We start from the raw sequence: 22,294 nt of genomic DNA, 5'->3' as shown, positions 1-22,294 counted from the left end.
TTTTGTTTATTTTTCTCTATATAGGTTATACGTCAATAAAAATTTACTTAAAATATCATGGGCTACAGCTAAAGCAGTACTTAGAAGAAAGTGTATTAAGTATATTATGTAATAAATATATTTCAAGATCACTGTAAATTAATGAGCTAAGGATCTGTCTCGAGGAGTTAGAAAAAGAATTGCAAGATGAATCTGAAAAAATATAAAGAAGAAAACTATAAAGATACTAGCATAAATTGCTGAAATACAGAGCAAACATACAGTAGAAAGGATGTACAAAAGCAAAAACTACACTTAAAAATGGTTAAGATGGTAAATTTTCTCACAATTAAAAAAATCAATTTCTATATACTAGCAATGAACAATTGGAAACTGAAATTAACCAAAGTGAGACCCTTTGCAATATTGTCACAACATGAATTCTTGAGAAAAACTTATCGAAATATGTGTAAGATTTTGCTGGAAACTATAAGATATGGATGAGAGAAATTAAAACAAACCTAAATAGAGAGCAATGCTGTGTTAGTAGACTGGAACATGATATTAAGATGTTAACTGTCCTCAAATTGACCTATAGATTCAATGCAGTCCTAATAAAAACCCACCAGGCATTTTTTATAGTAATTAACAAGCTAACTTTACAATTTATGTGGAAATATAAAGGACTTAGAGTAGACAAAAGATTCTGAAAAACAAAGTTGAGGACTGACTCCGCTTGATTTAAAGACTTACTTTAAAGCTACAATAATCAAGGGAGGGAAGTATTAACATAAGGATAGACACATAGAATTAATGGAACAAAATAGAGTACAGAAGTAGATCCAAATATTCATGATCAATTGATTTTTGACAAAGGTGCCAAAGTAATTCAATTAGCTAAGGAGAGTCTTTCAATACTGGTGCTAGAACAACATGTATCTATATGGGAAAAAATGGACCTTGATCTTTATATCTCACTGTGTCTCTGCCCCTACCTCTCTCTGCCTCTCTGCCTGCTTCCCCTCCCCTCAGTCTGTCTCTGTCTCTCTCTCGCACACATGCACACATATTAACACAAAATGGACTACCGGCCTAAACACAAAAGCAAAAACTATAAAACCTCCAGAACGAAGCACAGCAGAAAAATTTTCCATCTCAGGACAGGGAAAGATTTCTTAGTACGTGATAAACATAAACCAGAAAAATATAATAAATTTGACTCCATTAAATCAAACCCACAACACACCTACTAGAATTGTGAAAGTTAAAAAGGACCGAGAATATCATATGCAGCAAGGATGTGGATGAAGTGGCACTATTATCCACTGCTGACAGGACTGTAAAAGGACACATCTCCTCTGGAATACAGCTCGATAGTTTCCTATAAACTCAGACACACACTTACCATATGACCCAGCGATTGCACTTCTAGATATTTCTCCATGAGAAATTAAAACAAATATCAATACAAAAACTTCTACCTTGAATGTTCATAATAGCTTTATTCACAATGGCTTCCAATTGGAAACAACCAAAATGCCCTCAACTGATGAATGAATAAACAAACTGCAGTATATCCATGCAACGGAACATTAGTCAGGAATAAAAAGGAACAATCTATTGATATATACAACGACATGAGTGAGTCTCTAAAACATTATGTTGAGTGAAAGAAGCCAGATACCCAAAAAGCACGTACTGTACGATTCCATTTATATGGAACGCTGGGAAAGATAAATCTAATTGATAGTGACAGAAAGCCTATCGGTCAATGCCTGAGGCTGGGAGTGGACATGGTGACTGACTGGGAAGGAGCACGAGAAAATCTTTTGGGATGATGAAAGTATTTTATATTTAGATTGGGTTGTTGGGTACACCGGGGTACATATTTGTCAAAATCATCTAATTACACACTTAAAATGAGTGCTTTTATGTAAATTACACTTCAACAAATTTGATTTTTAAAAGAAATTAATAATGATTTGTAAGGGTCCCTTTAGTTCTAAAATTCAATGACCTGTGAACTAAAAAACTACACAAAATCTTCTTTGACTATTACAGATTTTAGTAGATTATACTGCAATCTTAAAACAATATGGTTGGAAGACACTTCGAAGTTCTCTTAGTCAAAAAATCCTTCTAATACTTGAACCTCCTCTGTAAAATAGTCAATCTGCCTATCTCTCAGAGAGAGGGAATTCACTAACACTTAAGAAAATCCATTTGTTTTTAGACAGGTCTAATCATTAGACAGTTTCCTTATGATGACCTGAAATCTCACTCCTTGTAGTTCTCGCCCAAAAAACATGCACGAAATAAATCTTATTCTCTTATTCCTTGACGGCCAATCAATTACTAGGAGGAAGCTATCATGTTCCTCCTTAAATGTTCCATTTTCCAAGTTTAACATACATATTCCTTAAGCTGTTCTTCAAATAAGATGGATTTGAGTGCGCTCGCCATCCTGAGTGCCTTCCCCTTGGCACATTAGGGTTTGTCAACATCTTTCTTCTAAAGTATTGCCCCCCATCCCAAGTCCAACCAAATATTCCAGATATGGTGTAACCAGAGCAGAATACATGGTGATTGCCTCCCTTCTTCTACATAGTCTATTTCTATTGATGCAACCTAACTTGAATGAACCTCCCCAGGATTACTGGCTAATGTTGATCCTACAGTCAACTAACAACCCTGAGTGTTTCACATGTGCTGCTGTTAAGCCAGATTTCATCTATTCTGTTCTTGCACAGTTGGTTTTGAGGATACAAGTAAAGGATGTTTGTCTTCGTCTTGTTAGAATGTCATCGTTTCAGCCCATCGAGGTCCCTTCAGATCTGACTCTATCTTCTGACATAAGTTATTCTTCGCAGCTTCAGTTCAGATGTATAGTCAATCAGTTTCACAAAGGTCCTCATCTATGTATTTTTATTCTAAGTTCATATGATATATACAATTTGATATTCAATTGTATACTTTTATTACCTTCTAATTATTTCATATCTGTAAATCCTGTGTTCTAGAAAGGATCATGCTTTCTACTTATTCTATACTACCAGGCACAGATTAAGCATTCAATAAATATCTGCTGACTTGAAAACTCAATGACGGTATTTTTACAGTACAGCTGTATCAAGAATGAGCCACAATCTACCTTCATCTCATGTTTACTGAAGAGCTAACTTTCTTTAACATGCATACAGATCCATTGGTGGGCAAGACTATATCCCCGCCAAAGCATCACAGAATCACTTCAAAATCAACAAGCAGTTATAGTACAAACAGAGGCCACAGCGCCATCTAGTGAACATTACTGGTTCACTTCTTTTGATCACAAGCTTATTCTCAGTCCTGTAACCGAAAGGCACGATTTTTAGAACTTCATATAGTAAACAGAACCAATATAAAAAACCTGCATGTGAGACGTGATTGTTTTCACTTTAGGTCATATAAATACTCTATAAATAGCCTCGTCTTGTGACAATGGTCAGTCTTATCACCATACTAGGCTTTGAGACTGTGCTTTGTTTTACCAATCTATAGTAGTACTGATGACACACATGTACCTAAACCACAGTTGCAAGCTAAGGATGGGATTTCTGTACTGAGTTAAAGAAAACTCAATTGTGCGTTACCATCAGCTTATACAGGCTATCACCAAAACAATCCATTATCTGTCTCTTAATGAAAATTAAGGTTTTATAATGATTTATAACCAAATCCCATTATATCAAGCTGCAGCAATAAACTGCTCCTATACTTAGAACACAAGCCCATTTGTCCCATACTAGGTCTGTCCATTTAAGCGTATGACTTGCACAAACCAAAAACTCAAAAATCCCCAAAATAATATAATAAAATTAGGGTACTGGGCTTAAGGTACTACAAACTCCCCAAAGTAAAGTTTAAGTCTATGAAACTACATATTTTAATATTGTCTCATATAAAGTACTGGAGATACTCAATGGATAATGGCAATTAAAATTTTACATTTATACAACTTAGAAAAAACAAAGAAATTACCTATATTTAATATATTGTTATCTCAAAATGATGTTGTCAAATGTATGAACTGATAAATATGTAACATAATCTACTAAGAGTTCAGTGGAACATATTCTCCAACTCCTCTGACATGCCCAAATTAACTTGTGACCTATAAGTCAATATTTCATTTTAGAGCAAAATAAAATAAAATGTGTTTTCTTCTTCTCAAAGAGAAAGAAACTAGAGAAAGGAATAATGTGCTAATTTTTTAAATAATATAATCTCATTCAGTTCTGATAATCAAGGGCACTCACTGATCTTGATCACTTTTAATTTCCAATTATCCACAGTAGCAAGGACCGAAAGAGCATGAACAAATGGAATTCCTAAATCAGAAGAAATGAATTGACTGGTATTTATTGAGTCTCTATGACTATTTCCTAATGTAATGAATGCTTACTATGTATTAGGCTCTATGCTAGACAGATCAGGGAAAATAAAGATAAGATATGGTCCCTCTCCTCAAAGAGGTCATAAGCTAATGGTGGGGGAGGGTAAAACATATAAACAAATAACTAGAATACAAGTCAGAACATAAGTACCTAGGTATAAACAGAACTGTTACAAAGTCTTAGAGGAAGAGCAATTCTCAGAAATTTCCTAAGGAAGCTAAGACTATCATTAGGAGGTAGGCCTTGAAAACAATAATTTTAAAAGGTAGGGATGCAGGGCAGAGGTTATTTGCAATAGAGAAGCAAGAGGAAGGTGCAGAGGCAGAAAAGCACGGATCATGGTTAGAAAGCAGCAGGTCCTCCAGTTGAAGACAAACACAGTACATACGTAAAGGAAATAAAACAGGATTATTTAATTTACAGATTATAAAGGACCTTAAGTACTAAGAAATTTGACCTTTATTTACAGTGAGCCAGTGAAGATTACGGAGCAAGATAAAACAATCAGATGATTATTCCAATAGTCTCAGAAATAATGAGGGCTTGGACTAGGGTGATGAGATGAAGAAGAAAGAGGAGAGAGCTGGCAAAAATATTTCAGAGGTAGACTTGATCAGACTCAGCACATGATTGAACATAGGGGGAGAAAAAGGAATTCATGACGCTAAGACTTGGGTCTTAGATAGCTGGACATATACCCAAAGACAGTAGAAGAGTGAATGTGGGCTATGAGAGAGAGATCAAAGCTAGAGATTAGATTTGGGAATGAAGTGTTGAAGCTAAGAAAACAGTTGCTATGTTACTGAGGGGAGAGTATACAGAACATAGAAAAGAAAGAACCAGAGGACAAATTCACTCAACAAATGTTTATTGAAAATTTACCATGTACCAAACTTGGTTGTGGTTATTAGGGATAAAATGGTGAACGAGATAAACATAGTACCTGTCCTCATCCAACATTTATTTGGTGAAAAGAGATTAGCTAGTAACAGAAATAGAAAAGGAATAGTCAGAGTAATAGGATTAAAAGATGTCACAGAACCCAAAGGGAGTTTCCAGAAAGAAGTAGTTGACAGAATTATACTGTTTTGTGCTGGAGAGATCAGAGGACAAAGAGTACTAAGAAAAGGTCATTAAATTTGATCATTAAATGATCACTAGTGATCTTCCTAAGAGCAGGTTACAGAATCATAGGCGGAAAAATCAAGAGAGGAGTTGATAGTGAAGTCAAAAGTTTAAGAATCATCCTCGAGTCTTTCTTTCCTAACCTACATCTGGTATGTCAGAGAAATCTGTCAGAAATCTGACCACTTCTCACCATCCACAATTTTTCCGCCCTGGTCCACGACACTATCATCTCTTGCCTAGATAATTTCAATGGCCTCCTAACTGGTCTCCCTGCTTCCACCCTTGCACCCACCCTAGTCTATTCAACACAGCGGCCAGAATGATCTTACTAAAATAAAAGCCAGTGCTTTCCCATGTCACTCTTCTGCTCCAAATCCCCCCAACGTATGTCAAATGTAACTGAAAAATAAACTTAATTAAAAAATAAACTAAAATTTCGACCTTTCATTCCTCTTCTAAAACATCTAATACTACCCTCTCCTGCTTAATTTTCTCCTTAGTTCTTATCAGTATTTAATATATCAGGGGTTGGCAAACTATAGCCTATAGGCCACATCCAGCCCACCATCTATTTTTCGCACAGTCCATAAGCTAAAACTGGTTTTATATTTTTGAAAAGTTGAAAAAAAAATGAAAAGAAAAATAATATTTTATGACACAATAAAAATAAAGGAAATTTAAATTTTAGTGTTCCTAAATATGAAGTTTCATTGAAACACAGCCAAGACGATTTGTTTACATACGGTCTATGGCGGCTTTCATGAGACAACAGCAACAGAGACTACATGGCCTAGAAAGTCTAAAATATTTACTATCTGATTCTTTACAGAAAATTTGCTGACTTTTGTAACATACCACAACATTTATCTTTGTATTGTCTGTTTCTCTTGGTAGAATATAAAATCCATGACTGTAGGAGTTTTGCCTATTCATTACTATATCTCCAGTGCCTAGTACAGTACTTAACATGTAGTAGGCAGTCAATAAATATTTTCTGAATGAATTAATGAATACTGAAAAAATATAGGCGGTTAATTTCAGGTTAAAACGTTTGGTGATGAAAGGAAAGACAAAGAGAGAACTATAATTTAAAGAGGATGATAAGGTCGAAGAATAAAGAAAACCTCAAAAATATATAGTGATGGGGAAAGAAATAGTCAAGAAAGAAAGATTAAAGAGCTAAGATTGAGATTTCTAGAGAAGGTCCTCAGAGAAAGTTACTTCTTTCTCAGAGAAATGGGAGAAGAAAGGATGAGTAAAGAAGAGAAAAGTTGATGAAGTTCATGTCCGTTGCTACAAGCTCAGAAAATTACAAGATACAGTTTTCTGCTAAAAGAAAGGATAAGTCATGGGGGCTAAAGGACAAGAAAATGTTTCGGAATCACCTTTGCGAGGAATATGATACAAAGCCAACAATAATTAGTTTTACTGAGTGCCGAGCTGAAAAACCATGAAAGTTTAGCATATCCAATAAACATGGTTTCATAAATTTTCTGAACAATGTTCACATAGCTCAAGGGAAAAAGTGAAAAAAATACAGACGATGAAAATTAATAAGGCTAGGTGGGAATAGTAAAATATAAAGAACTGTGTAATTTTTTTTTTACCTTTCTCTTTGTCCTAGTACATACGAGAGTATTCCTCCCATATGGAGAGTATTAAATCAACCGTTGGTAAGTTCGAGAAAGGAAGAATGAAATGGAAAACTACATTAACAGTAATCAGCAAGGTTTCCTTGAACATTGTCAGAATAACCTTTGCCTTCACTGCCAATCTCGCCTTAAATGATATAGTCGTACACTGAGTATGCCTCATTTCCCACTCTCCTCTTCTTCCCTTCCTCGCTACTAACAGCATTTGAACTCCCAATTACAGGCTCAGGCCTATATTAGGCCTCGAGAATCAAACTTGACATTGGTTAGAGGAGATTTATGAACCACTGCCTCCAGTCTTGGGAGACTATATCTAGTTACTTTGTATTCCCCTATGGTAAATGTATCCCAGCCTGGCCCCTTATGCCTGAGCTCTACTCTTAGAAACAGCCTCATATTCCAGGTTGGAGCACCACCTTCTCTTTCTCATCTATCTACACGTATCCCCAACACCCCAAAGATTAGAATCCTGCCTCTATGGTTGAAGATCTGTTCACTGATACATTTATACAATGCCCACTACTTGTGTACCTAACTTATGAAATACTTTCAATACTTAGACTTCCCTCGTTGCCATGATCTGCTTATCTGCCCATTAGGATTCCCTGATGCCAGCTGCTTGGCTGAATTGAAGGCATCTATCTCTTGTTCATCTCTGTAACCTCAGAGACTAGCACGGTGTACATACTGTGTTCTTTCTATGTCGACGATCTGGTTAGGTATTCTTCCCTGGCCTACAGATGCACCCATCCCCTCAACTGGCATGTCTCGCTCTAGGCTCTGGTCCTTCCCAATGTGCCAGGCTAACATACATCATGGAAATTACAAAAATGTTAAGTCAGCAGTAGGCAACTATCTTTCTGAAACAGTTAATGATATCCTGTGCAGAAAGATAATGAATGAGGTAACAAAATCTGTATGATAATCTTCAAGTCTTTAAGTAAACAGTGGTCAACTATCTTTATGAAACAAATGCTAGCTTGTGCAAAGCTATGATGAATTAAGTTAAATTTCAACTTCTCTTCCAGGACTATAAATTTATAACATATAAACTAAATGGTATATATTCTTTTGAAAGAAAATCTGAAGTATTTAGTCAGATAAACAACTCTTTAAAGTAAATAAATCTTCAAAGGAAGTGTCTGGAATTACAACCCTTAACCACATACTTTCTCCTAAACTTGTCATTAAACTTGAAAAGCAACAAAAACCTTCATATTTTATCTGTGTCCACACTTGTCCTAATTATTTGTCTTCCTGTTTTTTGTCCTTTCACAAGCCAATACCATCTCCTGATAACAAAAGGAAGAAATGTTCCAACTGCTTTAGGAAGTATGAATGGTTCTATCCTTAAATAAATTTTCATCTTTTACTTTCAAGAATTTTGTCCTAATAAAAACTCAATTGCTGAACATTTTCTAGAGTGGATACAAAGGCAGTAATAACCCAGAAAGTAAAAGAATGACCATTTCACCCAAGCATTTGTTCTCCTTAAATGCTTGACAAAAAAAAAAAAATATGTACCGCAAAATTTAGTCTGCTTCAAAGGACAATATTATAGATGGTTAGTAGCAGATAACTTTGTTCAGGGGTTCCAATGATATATTACCTTTCAGAACAGAGTGCAAAATATAAACAGTAAGTCATAGAATTTATAATCTCCCAAATTCTATCTCCTTTTGGGAATTCCACTGATTAATGTGTACAGTGTGTAAATCAAGAAAATACCATTTGACTGAATCCTGTATGAGGGAACTCTCAGATATCCTAATCTAACAGGAAGTCATACCACTGCAACTACCTCTCTGCCACTGAGCATGACATTTGCTGCCCTTGAAAAAGAGATGAATCAACAGACCTTATCGAGTTGTTCCAAACGCAGGTAACAGGAAGCTAAGTTCCTCTTCAGCTTGGCCAAGTCCAGATCCCTTTGATCATGTTCATAAAATCTCAGAGAATAACAGTACCACTGTAGGGCATCATCATATCTTTTTACCTAAAGTTAAAAAAGAAATAACAAAATCACACAGATATCTCTACATTTGACCCTAGTTTTTCCAAGTCACCTCTAGAAACAAACAAAAAAGGTATTGTTTTCTTTTTCAGACAACCAAAACACAACACTCTCTCTGGTTGAGTTCTAAGTGCATTTAATTAACACTCTTAATAATCAGTATAAGTTATAAAGTGACAATGAATATTTTCTATTCTTCCCTTCCATTAGAAATCTCACAAAAATCAACAAAATTAAAAGACAGCCAATGGAATGGGAGAAAATATTTGCAAACCAAATATTCAATAGGAGGTTAATATCCCTAATTTATACAAGGAACTCCTACAATAGCAAAAAAAAAACAAAACCAGATTTAAAAATAGACAGAAGATCTGAACAGACATTTTTCCAAAGACAATATACAAATGGCCAACAGGTACATGAAAAGGTGCTCAACATCAATAATAATCAGAGAAATGCTAATTAAAACCACAATGAAATATCACTTCACACTTGTTAGAATGGCTATTATCAAATAGACAAGAAATAACGAGAGTTAGAGAGGATGTGGAAAAAAGGGAACCCTAATACACTGGTGGTGGGAATGTAAACTGCTACGGCCACTTATGGAAAACAGTACAGAGGTCTTTCAGGAAATTAAAAATAGAACTGCCGTATGATCCAACAATCTCGCTTCTGGGTATATATCTTAAGAAAATTAAATCATTATTTCAAAGAGATATCTGTATTTCCATGTTCAGTGCAGCATTATTCACAATAGCGAAGGTGTGGAAACAATCTAGGTTTTTGTTTATAGATGAATGCATAAAGTATGGTACATGTATACAAAGGAATATTATTCAGCTATATTAAAGGGAAATCCCACCATTTGTGACAACATGGATGAACCTGTGAAATAAGCCAGGCAAAGATAAACATTGCATGGAATCATTACCTGTAGAATCTAAAGAAAAAAGTCAAACTCATAGAAACAGAGAGTAGAATGGTGGTTGCCAAAAGTTGGAGGATGGGGAGACATTGGTAAAAGGGTACAAATTTTCAGTTGTAAAATGAAAAAGGTCCGAGGATCTAATATATAACATGGCGACCATGGTTGATAATACTGAATCCTATAATTGAATTTTCCTTAGAGAGTAGAACTTACGTGTTCTCACTAAAACAAAGGGAGTGGGGCAAATGCATGAGTGATGGATATGTTCATTAAATCAACTATTAGGACACTTTTACAAAGTATACATATGTCACATCAAATCATCAAGTTGTACACTTTAATCATATTATAATTTTTGTCTTCTAAACCTCAATAAAGCTTCAAAAAAATGAAATTTCACACATGGGATGAAGAGCATGAGAGGACAGTAAGCCACCCTAGAAAATTTTCAGTATAATTTAAAAGTTGTTAAAATAATGATAAAAAGTTTAAAAAAGAACACCCATGATTCGCCATGCTAATACAGCTGTTTTTTCTACATTCCATTTTAAATTTATCTTTTTGTATTTCATATAGTTGTAATCATAATTCATATTAGAATTTCATGTTCTATTCTATTTAAATTTTTGTAAATATTAATCTAAGTTGCTAGTCTTCACAGTTGTCAATTTAAGGAATACAGAGCATTCGATTAATACACGATGATTTTCTTAATGTTGGATATTTCATTAATTTCCAGGTTTTTCACTATTATAATTATATATTCATACAAAATATATTTTTTTTATTTTTGAGGTACGTTAAAATTTTCAGTGATAACAAGCTAGTGGGAAAAATCGAATAGAAATAACCCAGATGACTTTTTAAGCTAAGAACATTCACATTGCCCATGCACACCAAAGTAACGTAGATGAGTCCCTTGTACCCTATCAAGAAGCTTCACATTTTTCAAGGAATAACAGGAGTCATTATCACCTAAAAGGAATAAGACACTTTTCAATTAGGAACAACTGTGCTGAGTAGATACAATGCTGCCTTTGACTCTTCAGAATTAAGATTCTTCTCCAGTTGTTGGAACTGGGAGTTTAAGAAATTATTCGGCAAGACTGGAAAATGAGGGGGAAAAAAAGACTCGATATGACAAGGAATTCTGAAGTACTTTTTCACCAATTCAGTAAAGAAATATAGGTCCCCTTGGTATTCTGCTGAGTGGAGTAAGTCAGACGAAGGCAAATACCATATTATTTCACTTATATGTGAAATCAAAGAACAGAATAAACAAGCAAATGACACAGGAACAAACTCATACATACAGAGAACATTCTGATGTTTGCCAGATAGGAGGAGGGTTGGGGAGGTGAGTGTAAAGAGGGAAGGAATTAAGAAGTACAAATTGGTAGTTACGAAATAGTCATGGGGATATAAAGTATAGCATAAAGAATATAGCTAATAATATTTTAATAACTATGTATGGTGTCAGGTGGGCACTAGATTTCCTGGGGTGATCACTTCATAAGATATATTAATGTCTAATCACCATGGTGTACACCTGTAACTAATATAACACTGTATGCCAACTATAATTTAAAAATTAAAGAATTATTAAAAGTTAAAATTTAAAAAAACTACAGGCTTTCTAAAAAGTAACAAGAATACCATTCTATTTCCCAGCACCTAACCTTAAGGTGTAAAACAAGACATTTTGATATATACATTGTGAAATGTTCACCAAAATAAAGCTAATTAACATATCCATCATCTCACCTAGTTACTTTTTGTGGTAAGCACACTTTAATATTTACTTAGCAAATTTCAATTATGCAATATATTATTATAACTACAGACACCATACACTTTTTATAGACAGTATAACTTTTTCCTTGGACCAAAATATCAATTTTCTCAACCCCCAAACCCTGGTAACCACCATTCTACTCTCTATTTCTATGAGTTTGGCTTTTTAAAATTCTACATGTAACTGAGATCATGCAATATTTGTCTTTCTGTGACTGGCTTATTTCACTTAGCATGTCCTCCAGTTTCATCCAGGTTGTCACAAACGGCAGGTTTTCCTGTAAGTCATTTCGGATAGTATGGACATTTTACCAATATTTATTTTTCCAATCCATGAACCTAGGATATTTTTCCATTTATTTGTGTTTTCTTCAACTTCTCTCAACGTCTTATAGTTTTTAGTGTACGGATATTTCATCTTCTTGATTAGGGTTATTCTTAAGTATTTTATTGTTTTTGATGCTATTATAAATGAGATTGTTTTCTTAATTCCTTTTTTGGATAGTTCATTGTTTGCATATAGAAACAACTGGTTTTTGTATGTTGATTTTGTATCCTGCAACTTTAGTGAATTTGTGTATTTGTTCCGATCATTTTTTTGGTGGTCTTAAGGTTTTCCATATATAAAATAATGTCATCTGCAAACGGACAATTCTACTTTTTCTTTTCCATTTGGATGCTTTTTATTTCTTTTTCTTACCTAAGAGCTCTGGTTAGAATGTATAGTGCTGTGTTGAAAAGAAGCAGTGAGAATGAATATCCTTGTCTTGTTTCTGATCTTTAAGGAAAAGCATTCGAGCTTTTTCACCATTGACTATGATGTTAACTCTGGGCTTATCATATATGGCCTTTATTTTGTTGAGGTACATTCCTTTTATACCTAATCTGTTGAAAGTTTTCATTATGAAAGAATGTTGTATTTTGTTAAATGTTTTTTTCTGCACCTATTAAGATGATCATATTGGGGGAAGGGGTGGCGGGAGCCTTGTCCTGCAGAGAATGTAGCAAAAAGTATCCTCTCAAACAGACCAAGAAGATGCGTGAAGAAGATAAAGGCATTCAAGCAAAAGAAGAGCAGCAGAAGAAACTCAAGATGCCAAAAGCAAAGGCTGCAGGAAAGGGCCCCCGGCCACATGTAGAATTAAGAAATCTGGCAAAAAGTGAGCTGTTCCTTGTACCTAAGGCATTGGTGATCCTTAATTCCATTCCTGTTTTAACATCTGGATTCCCTGCCATAACATCTGTGCAACCGATAGCTAGAACGAAGTGTTGTCTTAAGAGACTGCTGTACATTTAAGAATAAACTTTTGTAATAATAATAATTTTTAAAGAGATGGTCATATTATTTGTATCCTTCATTTTTTAAATGTGGTGAATTATATTTATCTATTTGCATATATTGAACCAAAACCTCTCATTTTCATTATTATTTATTGATTTTCCTGGTCTCTATTTCAGTTATTTCTGCTCTGAGTTTTGGTATTTCCTCCCTTCTGCTATCTTTGAGCTTAGCTTGTTGTTCTTTCTCTAGTTCCTTGAGATGTAAAGTTAGGTTGTTAATCTGAGATCTTTCTTTGTTCTAAATTTAGACATTTACCACTGTAAACTTCCCTTTTAGAACTATATATGCTGCATCTCATAAGTTTCGGTATGTTGTATTTCCATTATCATTTGACACAAGAGTTTTTAAGATTTATTTTTGATTGCTTCTTTCACACATTGGCTATTCAGGGACATGTTTAATTTCTATGAATTTGTGAATTTTCAGGTTTTCTCCATTGCTGATTTCATTTTGAGTTAATATTTGTATGAAATGTGAGGTTTACATCAAGATTATTTTTCTTACCTGTGGATGTCCATTGCAACAGCACCATTAGATGAAAGGACCATTCTTCATTGAAGATTTTTGCACTTCGTTGAAAATCAGTTGAGCATATTTATGTGGGGTTATTTTGGTGTTCTCCATTATGTTCAATTGATCTATGTGTGATCTATGTGTTTATCTCTCAGATAATACCACACAGTCTAGATTACTTAGCTATATAAGGTAAAGTGTTTCCTTCTATTTAATTCCTCTTTCTCAGCATTTTTAGCTATTTTCACTCCTCTGCTTTTATGTATAAATTTTAGAATAATCTTGTCTCTCTCTCTTTTTTTCTCATTCTTTTGCTTGTATTCTACTTGTATCTTCATATTTAAAGTATGTTTCTTTTAAACAGTACATAAAGTTGGGCCTGGGTTTTTTACCCAATTTGAAAAATGTCGGCCTTTTCACTGGGATATTGATGTCATTTTCATTTAATGTGATTTTGCATATGCTGAGATTTCAATCTACCATCTTGCTACTTGTTTTTTATTTTTCCCATCTAAATTTGTTCCCTCTTTCCTCTTTTTTTATGTCTTCTTTTGGCTTATTAAATATTTTTTATAATTTTATTTTGTCTCCTTTTTTGGATTATAGATCCTGTTTTCAATACTTTTGGAAATATACTCAGAACCAGAATTGCTGGATCATATGATAATTCTATTTTTAATTCTTTGAGGAACCACCATACTGCTTTCTATAGTAGCTACACTATTTTACGTTCTTACAAGTACTTCAATTTTTAAACAATATTGTATGTACTGAGTAGAGAATTCTAGATTGATAGTTTTTTTCCATTATTTTAAAGATGTTGTTTCACTGTGTGTTTCTGCTTACATTGCTTTCAATGAGAAATCTAATGTTCTCCTTAATTTGTTCCTCTGTGTGCAGGGTATCATTTTTCTCTGGTTGCTTTAAAGATATTCTCTTTATCACTGGTTTTGAGCAATTTATTATTATGTGCCTTGGTGTTGTTTTATTTCTTATGTTTGGAGTTTGCTAAAGCTTTCTGATTTTACGGGTTCAGAATATTCCTTACATTTACAAGTTTTCAACCATTATTTTTTCAGATATTTATTCTCTCCTTCATTTGGGGATCCCAATTACCCATATATTAAGCTATCTGAAGTTTTTCTGTAGCTCACTGATGCTCTTTCAATTTTTTTAGTTGTTTTTGTTTTCCTGCATGGTTCATTTTGGATAGGTTCTATTGCTTTGCCTTCAAGTTCACTACTCTTTTCCTGTGCAATGTCTAATCTGATGTTAGTACTATCCAAAATATTTTTAACCTAGATACATTATTCATTTCTAGAAGTTTGATTTGGTGCTTCTACTTACCTTTTTGAATATACAGAATACAATCATTAAAAGCTATTTTAATGTCCTCTGTTAATGCTAATTTTTGTGTCAGTTTCAGTTGATTGCTTATTCTCTTTAGTATAGGTTGCATTTTCTTGCCTCTTGTATTCTTAGTAATTTATTACTGGATGCCAGATATTGTGATTTTTACCTTGTTGGGTGCTGGAATATTTTGTATTCTGAAAAATATTCTCGACCTCTCCTCTGGGAAGCAATAAAGCTCCTTGGGATCAAATTGATCCTTTCAGGTCATACTTTTATGGTTTTTAGGTAGATCTAAAGCAGTGCTCAGTGTAAGATTAATCATTCTCCAGTACCGAGATGAGACCCTTCTCAGTTCTCTACCCAGTGCCCCATAAATTGGAGGTTTTCTAGACCAGCTGGTATGAACAAGCTCTACTGCCAGACATATGTGAGCCCTAGGCACTGTTACAACTAATAATTTTATATGGTTATTCCCTGGGCTTCATATATTTTCATTCCGTATTGTCTTGATCAGTACTTTGTTAAACACTGGAGGACTCTCTTATTGCTGTGGTTCTCTTTCAGTGCTGTGCTCTCCTCTCTGGTATTCCGTGCTGTGAACTCTAGCTGCCTTATCTCCCCAGACTCTCAGCTCCATCTCCTCAAATGAGAAAGCCTGCTGGAATCCACTTCAGTTCTTCTTCTTATACTACAGCCTGGAAATTCAAGGCAGCAAACTGCAAAACTGCAGTGCTCACTTTCTTTATTTCCTATCTCCCAGAGATCACGTTCTGTTGTCTGATATCTAGTGTCTCAAAACCTATGTTTCCGTGTATTTTTTTTCCTTTATTTGGGGGGGTGGGGGTGGAGGTAGGGGCGGAGTATTCAGGCAAGGACATAAATCTGGTCTCTGGTACATCTTGTTTGGAAGTAGAAATTTACCATAACTTTTTTTAAAACAATATATCCCCTTGTTTTTCACACACGGACACACAAATGCACACAAAGATTAGACGAAAATATACCAACATTTTTCAAGTGATTAGATTATGAATGACTGTGCTTTTAAAAAACTCATCTGTTGTGTCAATTTTTGTGTGCGTGTGTGTGTGTCAAAATTTTCCATAGTTAACCTGGATTGTTTTTTTTTTAAGAGAAAAAATATTACTAATTTTTTGCATTTTTATTGCACCACGCTTATTAAAGGTTTTTTTTTAAAGAGCACTTTTAGGTTCACAGCAAAACTGAGAGGAACGTAGACAGATCTGCTATGTACATACCCTCTTCCCCTCTTTCCCTCACCCGTATGAAAATCCTCCACCAGAGCAATACATTTGTTATAACTGGTGAACTTATGCTGACACATCATAATCACCCTAAATCCATAGTTACATTAGGGTTTGCACTTGGTGTTGTACATTCTACTGTTTTATTTGTTGGGTTGAAAAAAGAATATAAAAGATGAAAAAAACAAAAAGATTATTTCCAAACCTCAAAACTTCTGGCAGCTTTTTCCCACAGAATGTCATGTAAATAGCCTATTGATTCTGTTGTCAGTTTTCTTCCTGTTTGGTGACCTGAAAAAAAAAACAACTCACAATCTTAAAACAGAAATCAAGATCTATTACATTAAATAAAAAGAGCTAACTATAGTCAGAACCTATAATCTTTAAGTAATGTCTATAAACACAATCACATTCAGACAGGTTTTCAACATCAATTTTAAGTTTACTAGTAAAACTGAATATATAATATAATCAGAGATTGGTAGAATCACAGTAATTTGCCCATTGATCTGTGATAGTTTTCCAGCCTAGTCTCTCTTTAACATATTTTCCATGTTCCAAATTCGATCATCATCTGGTGCCTTGTTATTGTGAATGAAAAGACAACTAGATCAGACCACATTCACAGGAAAGGGCAATTATACCTTAAAGCCTTTGTGAAATACTTTAAAACCATGTTTACACATAAACTATTATTTTAAATTTTAACTCGTATCTGACTGTTTCTGGTCTAGACATTTACAAGGTTCAAATATATTAGCACACAGTAAGGTAAAGTTTAAAACAATAGAATTCTATAAACACTTCTCTTTCACCACTTTGGCACTATCAATTGCCACAAAAATCTTGATTAGAACACTGACAGTCTCTGACCCCCAAGCCCAGACAGCAGATGTAGTTCATTCCATGACTTAGTTAAAAATACCCACACGTGTGAGGAAAAAGCTTTTAAATATATCTAAAAATATTATAATATTAATATATATTAAGTCTTAATATATCTTAAAATATTATAATACTTTGAGAGTATAAGTATATAATCAGATACCACAATAAAACTTTGGCTAACTGTAATCAGGAAAATTAGTTATTCTGGATAATCAAGTTTTCTAGTTGGCTGACAGTTTACTTTCATTAAACATAAAATGTTTATTTTAAAAAGTCTAAGTCATTTCATTAATTTTTCTAAAAATTGTTTTATGAATTATGTTTTTCTGAACATACTTTCTAGTTTTCTGAAGAACAATTTAACCTTTGCTTGATCATTCATGGTCAACAACACTAACAGCTATTGCATTTTATTGTATTATTAATATATCACAGTGATGCCTTTGGGAATTATTATATAGTACATATTATTTAAAATACTATTTTTTAAATCTTTAGAACTTTTATAAAATTTGTAGTTTTTTCTTGCCTTGTAGTCAGTTTAGCTATATATTATTTCCATGCAGGCCTATTCACTCTTCAAAATATTCTACCATTAAAATGCTAAGGGTTGGAAAACCAGATGACAAAACTTATTAGAATTAGGTCTAAAAAAACTGGATTCTTAGTGAGGGTCTGGAGAGAGAGTGTCCTCAATGAAATATGGTTCATAGAATCTAGAGTTCAAAGATTCTTAGAGACTACCTAGTCAAAATACTTTTTTCAAAAAATCAATAACTTTGTTCTTATAAAAACATGATACATACTTATAAAAATTCAAGCAATCTGGTAAAATATAAAGAAAGCAACAGATCACCTAAAATGCCACCATCAGAATAAATGATAGTGTTAAAATTTAGTGACTATCATTCCAATTATATCTCTACATATATGTAGACTTAGAAGAATAGATTGGGGCAAGAATTTTCTATGAAAGGGACCCTACTAACTGTGCTCTTCACAATACATGATTCTACGGAGAAGTGGGGGTTAGGGGAATGCTAAGATTTGGCTCTACAACTGTGCTTTAACCAAAGCAGTTCCACTGTATTTTATTTGGGCAGGGCTCATATGAGATTGTATCAAACAAAAATGCTACTGCTAAAAAGAAGTTAAAAACCAGGATTGTAGTTCATAACCTTCATTTCATAGTTGGAAAAAAACAAGATCCAGAGGTATTGTCGACTTGCCTAAAGGCACACAGCTAATTTGAGATCTAACTGGAAATACAAAATTAGGCTTCTAAACACAATTTTCTTTTATACATGGGTTTTAAAACTCAAAAGTTTGTCTGTTTTTAATGATTGATTTTGTTGTTTTTGCTTAGTTTCTCATTTTAGCTTTCCAAACAAGTGGAATCTGGATAGGCGAGGTGTTATAGTTAAAGGTTATTAGGTAGAAACCAAGGAAGTGAGAAAAAGGAAAAATCTTTTGACCTGAGGATTTTGCTACTGTTCTGATATCTATCTTCAAATTACATGCATATTACTATCTTTCTAAACTATCTGCAGAAATCCTACTGACCTATCATGATTTCTTCAATCTTCTCCTTGGCAAGTAGCTCTTCTTTCCTTTGTAAAAGTATGTCAGCCTGGAACAGTAAAGCTTTTCCAATATTTTCTGATGACTTGAAATGTTCACAGATAACCTCCATGAAATTAAACCCAACAGAGTCTCTGTTCAAAGAGAAACAGTTGTAAGTGGTGTGAATACAATAAATGTTTTTTTGATTAATGGGACTAAAGTTTGAGTATGAGCAAAACAGGCAAGATAAAACTATATCTGAGCTTAGGTATTATCATTAAATACCTAAATCAGCCTATTTGTCCAAATAAATCATTTAATTCAAATTGTCTAATTTATTAAGTCACAAGTATTTTCTTTTCATGAACATCTATCTATAGTAAGATAATCATCTCTCTAATACCTTATTTATGCTCTTTCTCCAGAAATGATGCCAATTTATAAAAATTGGATCATGAGATTCAGTGAAGATACATGAACTGACACTAGAAATTTACCAGTCACTTACAAGGAGAATTTCTAGAATCTACTCTCTTAGCAACTTTCAAATACATTACACAGCAGTGTTAACCACAGTCACCATGTCGTACGTGACATCTCCAGTATCCAGTTACCTTATAACTGGAAGTTTATACCCTTTGACCCCTTTTCTCAAGTCATTATGCTGTACACCTTTAAACTTATACAATGCTGAATATCATTTATATCTTAATAAAACTGAAAGAAAAAAAGCAATTTACCCATTCCCTCTGCCAACAACTGCTTTTAAAAATTTATTTATGTTTGATTACACAAATAATACACCAGTATATTTTGATTATTTTAAAATGTCAACAGTTTGTGGATTGGAAAACTTAATATTGTTAAGATGTCAATACTCTCAAAGAAATCTACAGATTTTATGCAATCCTTATGAAAATCCCAATGACATTTTTTACAGAAATAGAAAACTCCATCCCAAAATTCATATGGAATTTCAGGAGATCCTAAGAGCCAAAACAATCCTTAAACAGAAGAACAAAGCTAGAAAAATCACACTTCCTGATTTCAAAATATACTACAAAAGTAATCAAAACAGTGTGGTGCTGGCATAAAGACAGACATATATACCAATGAAACAGAACACGGAGTCCAGAAATCAATTCCTGCATATAGTCAAATGATTTTCACCAAGGGTGCCAAGACCATTCAATGGCAGGAAAGAATAGTCTTTTCAACAAATGGTGCTGGGACAACTGGATATCACATGCAAAAGAATGAAACTGGATTTGGCAATGACTTCTTGGATATGACACCAAAACCACAGGTAACAAAAATAAAAACAGATATAGCGAACTATATAAATTCATTTTAAATTTCTGTGTATCAAAGGACACGATCAACAAAGTGAAAGACAATCTATGGACTGCAAGAAAGTATTTGCAAAATATGTATTTAATATCCAGATTATATAAAGAAGTTCTAAAACTCAACAAAAACCTAAACACCCTGATTTAAAAATCGGCAAAGGATTTAAATAGACCTTTCTCCAAAGAAAATATATAAATGGCAACTATCTCATGAAAAGATACTCAATATCAGTAATCATTAGGGAAATGCAAATCAAAACCAGAATGAGATACCATGTCATATTTGTCAGAATGACTACTGTCAATAAATCAACAAACAACAGGCGTTGGCTAGGATGTAGAGAAAAGGGAACCCTCATGCACTGTTGGTGGGACTGCAAACTGGTATAGCCACTGTGGAAAACAGTATAGAGGTTCCTCAAAAAATTAAAAACAGAACTACTTCATGACCTAACATTTCTAGTTCTGGGTATTTATCCAGAGAAAATCAAAACACTAATTTCACATGCATTCGTATGTTCACCTCAGCATTATTTATAATAGCCAGGATATGGAAGCAAACGAAGTGTCCATCAACAGACAATTGGATAAAGAATTCAGCCCTAAAAAAATGAAATCTTACCATTTATAACATGGATGGACCTAGATATTATGCTAAGTGAAATAAGTCAGACAGAGAAAAAAATATCATATGACCTCACTTATATGTGTCATCTATAAAACAAAACAACAAACAAAACAGAAACAGACTCATAGATAACAGAGAACAAACTGATAATTGCCAGATGGGAAGGGGACTGGGTGAAAAAGAGGAAGGGATTAAGAAATACAAATTGGCAGTTAGGAAAGAGTCACGGGGATGTGAAGTACAGCAAAGGGGGTACAGTCAATAATACTGTAATAACTGTAGTGCCAGGTTGGGGGTGGATTAAAATAATCAGGAGGACCACTTCATAAGTTATGTAAATGTCTCACCACTATGCTGTATACCTGAAACCAACATAAAATAATACTGAATGTCAACTGTAATTGAAAAAATTTTAAATATTTTTAAATAAAAATCCTAAAGTGTGAGTGAGGAGGAGTCTTGTGGGATTGAGTCCTCTTAATCTGTGGGAGGTGATGTTATGTCCAGGTAGATAGAATCAGCATTGAGTCAAATTATAGGATACCCACCTGGTGTCACAGAGAATTGCTTGGTGTGCAGAAAACCTCCACACATTCGATGACCGGAAGTAAAATGTTTTGTGCAGGTAGTAAAGGAGACTCGCTGGGAAGAAACGCATGGGAGAAAAATACAAGAGCAAAGAGCTAGGTTTTTCCCTGCAACAGGAGGGAAGAACTGAGGTTTTTCCTTTTAGTACAGCTCTTGGGTACTTGATTCAACTGTGAAAGTACAACATGCGGAATTCCAGGATCGAAGGCAACTGATACTGTCAAGATCTAGTTTTATAAGCCCAATAAATTAGCCATGAGGCGTGGTTGCCAGAAAAGAGCTAATGTAAACAGTGGCTGCATTAAAAGCAGCATAGTCCAAGACAGTGCAGCCCCGCAGATCCCCCTGTGCTGATGGACATGTCCTCTGTCCGTGCCGTCCGTGCCGTCCGATGAGGTGGGCCTCAGCCTGCCGTGGCTGCTGCGCCATGACAGATCTAGTGAGACTCAGGGACTAAATTTTTCATTTTGTTTAATTTTAATTAATTAATTTACATTTAAACAGCTACGTGTGACTAGTTGCTACCATATTGGATAGCACGGGTTTAGAATATTTAGAACATGAAAGGCATGTACTGTTAGTTAGATCTGGAGAACTGTGTTCATTTCTAGTTACCATATTTATAAAACCTGGAAGTGACATCCTGGAAGTGAGCTTATTAGGAACACTGTTAGAATGAACTGGGGAAGAACCGTCAAGTGAAAGATTTAGATGTTACCATATGGCAGAACTAGCAGCCTTAGAAATTACTAGAATATATATATCAAATCTCTATGAGAAAGAGTTTTGCGTTCCAGCTTTGTAAAAATACAATAACGACAATCCCCCTTTCCACAGGCATTCCAGAGGAAGCCGAATGACTTTCCATCCC

General features: G+C 34.2%; 1 protein-coding gene across 1 annotated transcript in view; it reads right to left on the bottom strand.

The window, feature by feature from the left end:
* Positions 1–22,294, bottom strand: part of TEX11 (testis expressed 11) — a 131,236-nt gene that overhangs the window by 35,411 nt on the left and 73,531 nt on the right. Inside the window, exons 13-15 of the mRNA XM_023537447.1 lie at positions 18,859–19,010; positions 16,613–16,698; positions 9,054–9,191 (exon numbers count right to left, since the gene is read on the bottom strand). Of these exons, the coding sequence (XP_023393215.1) occupies positions 9,054–9,191; positions 16,613–16,698; positions 18,859–19,010 (376 nt within the window). The remainder of the gene's footprint in view (positions 1–9,053; positions 9,192–16,612; positions 16,699–18,858; positions 19,011–22,294) is intronic.

Source organism: Pteropus vampyrus, unplaced genomic scaffold (genome assembly GCF_000151845.1).
Source record: "Pteropus vampyrus isolate Shadow unplaced genomic scaffold, Pvam_2.0 Scaffold191, whole genome shotgun sequence".
Classification (NCBI taxonomy): Eukaryota; Metazoa; Chordata; class Mammalia; order Chiroptera; family Pteropodidae; genus Pteropus; species Pteropus vampyrus.
This window is presented reverse-complemented; position numbering and strand designations above follow the sequence as displayed.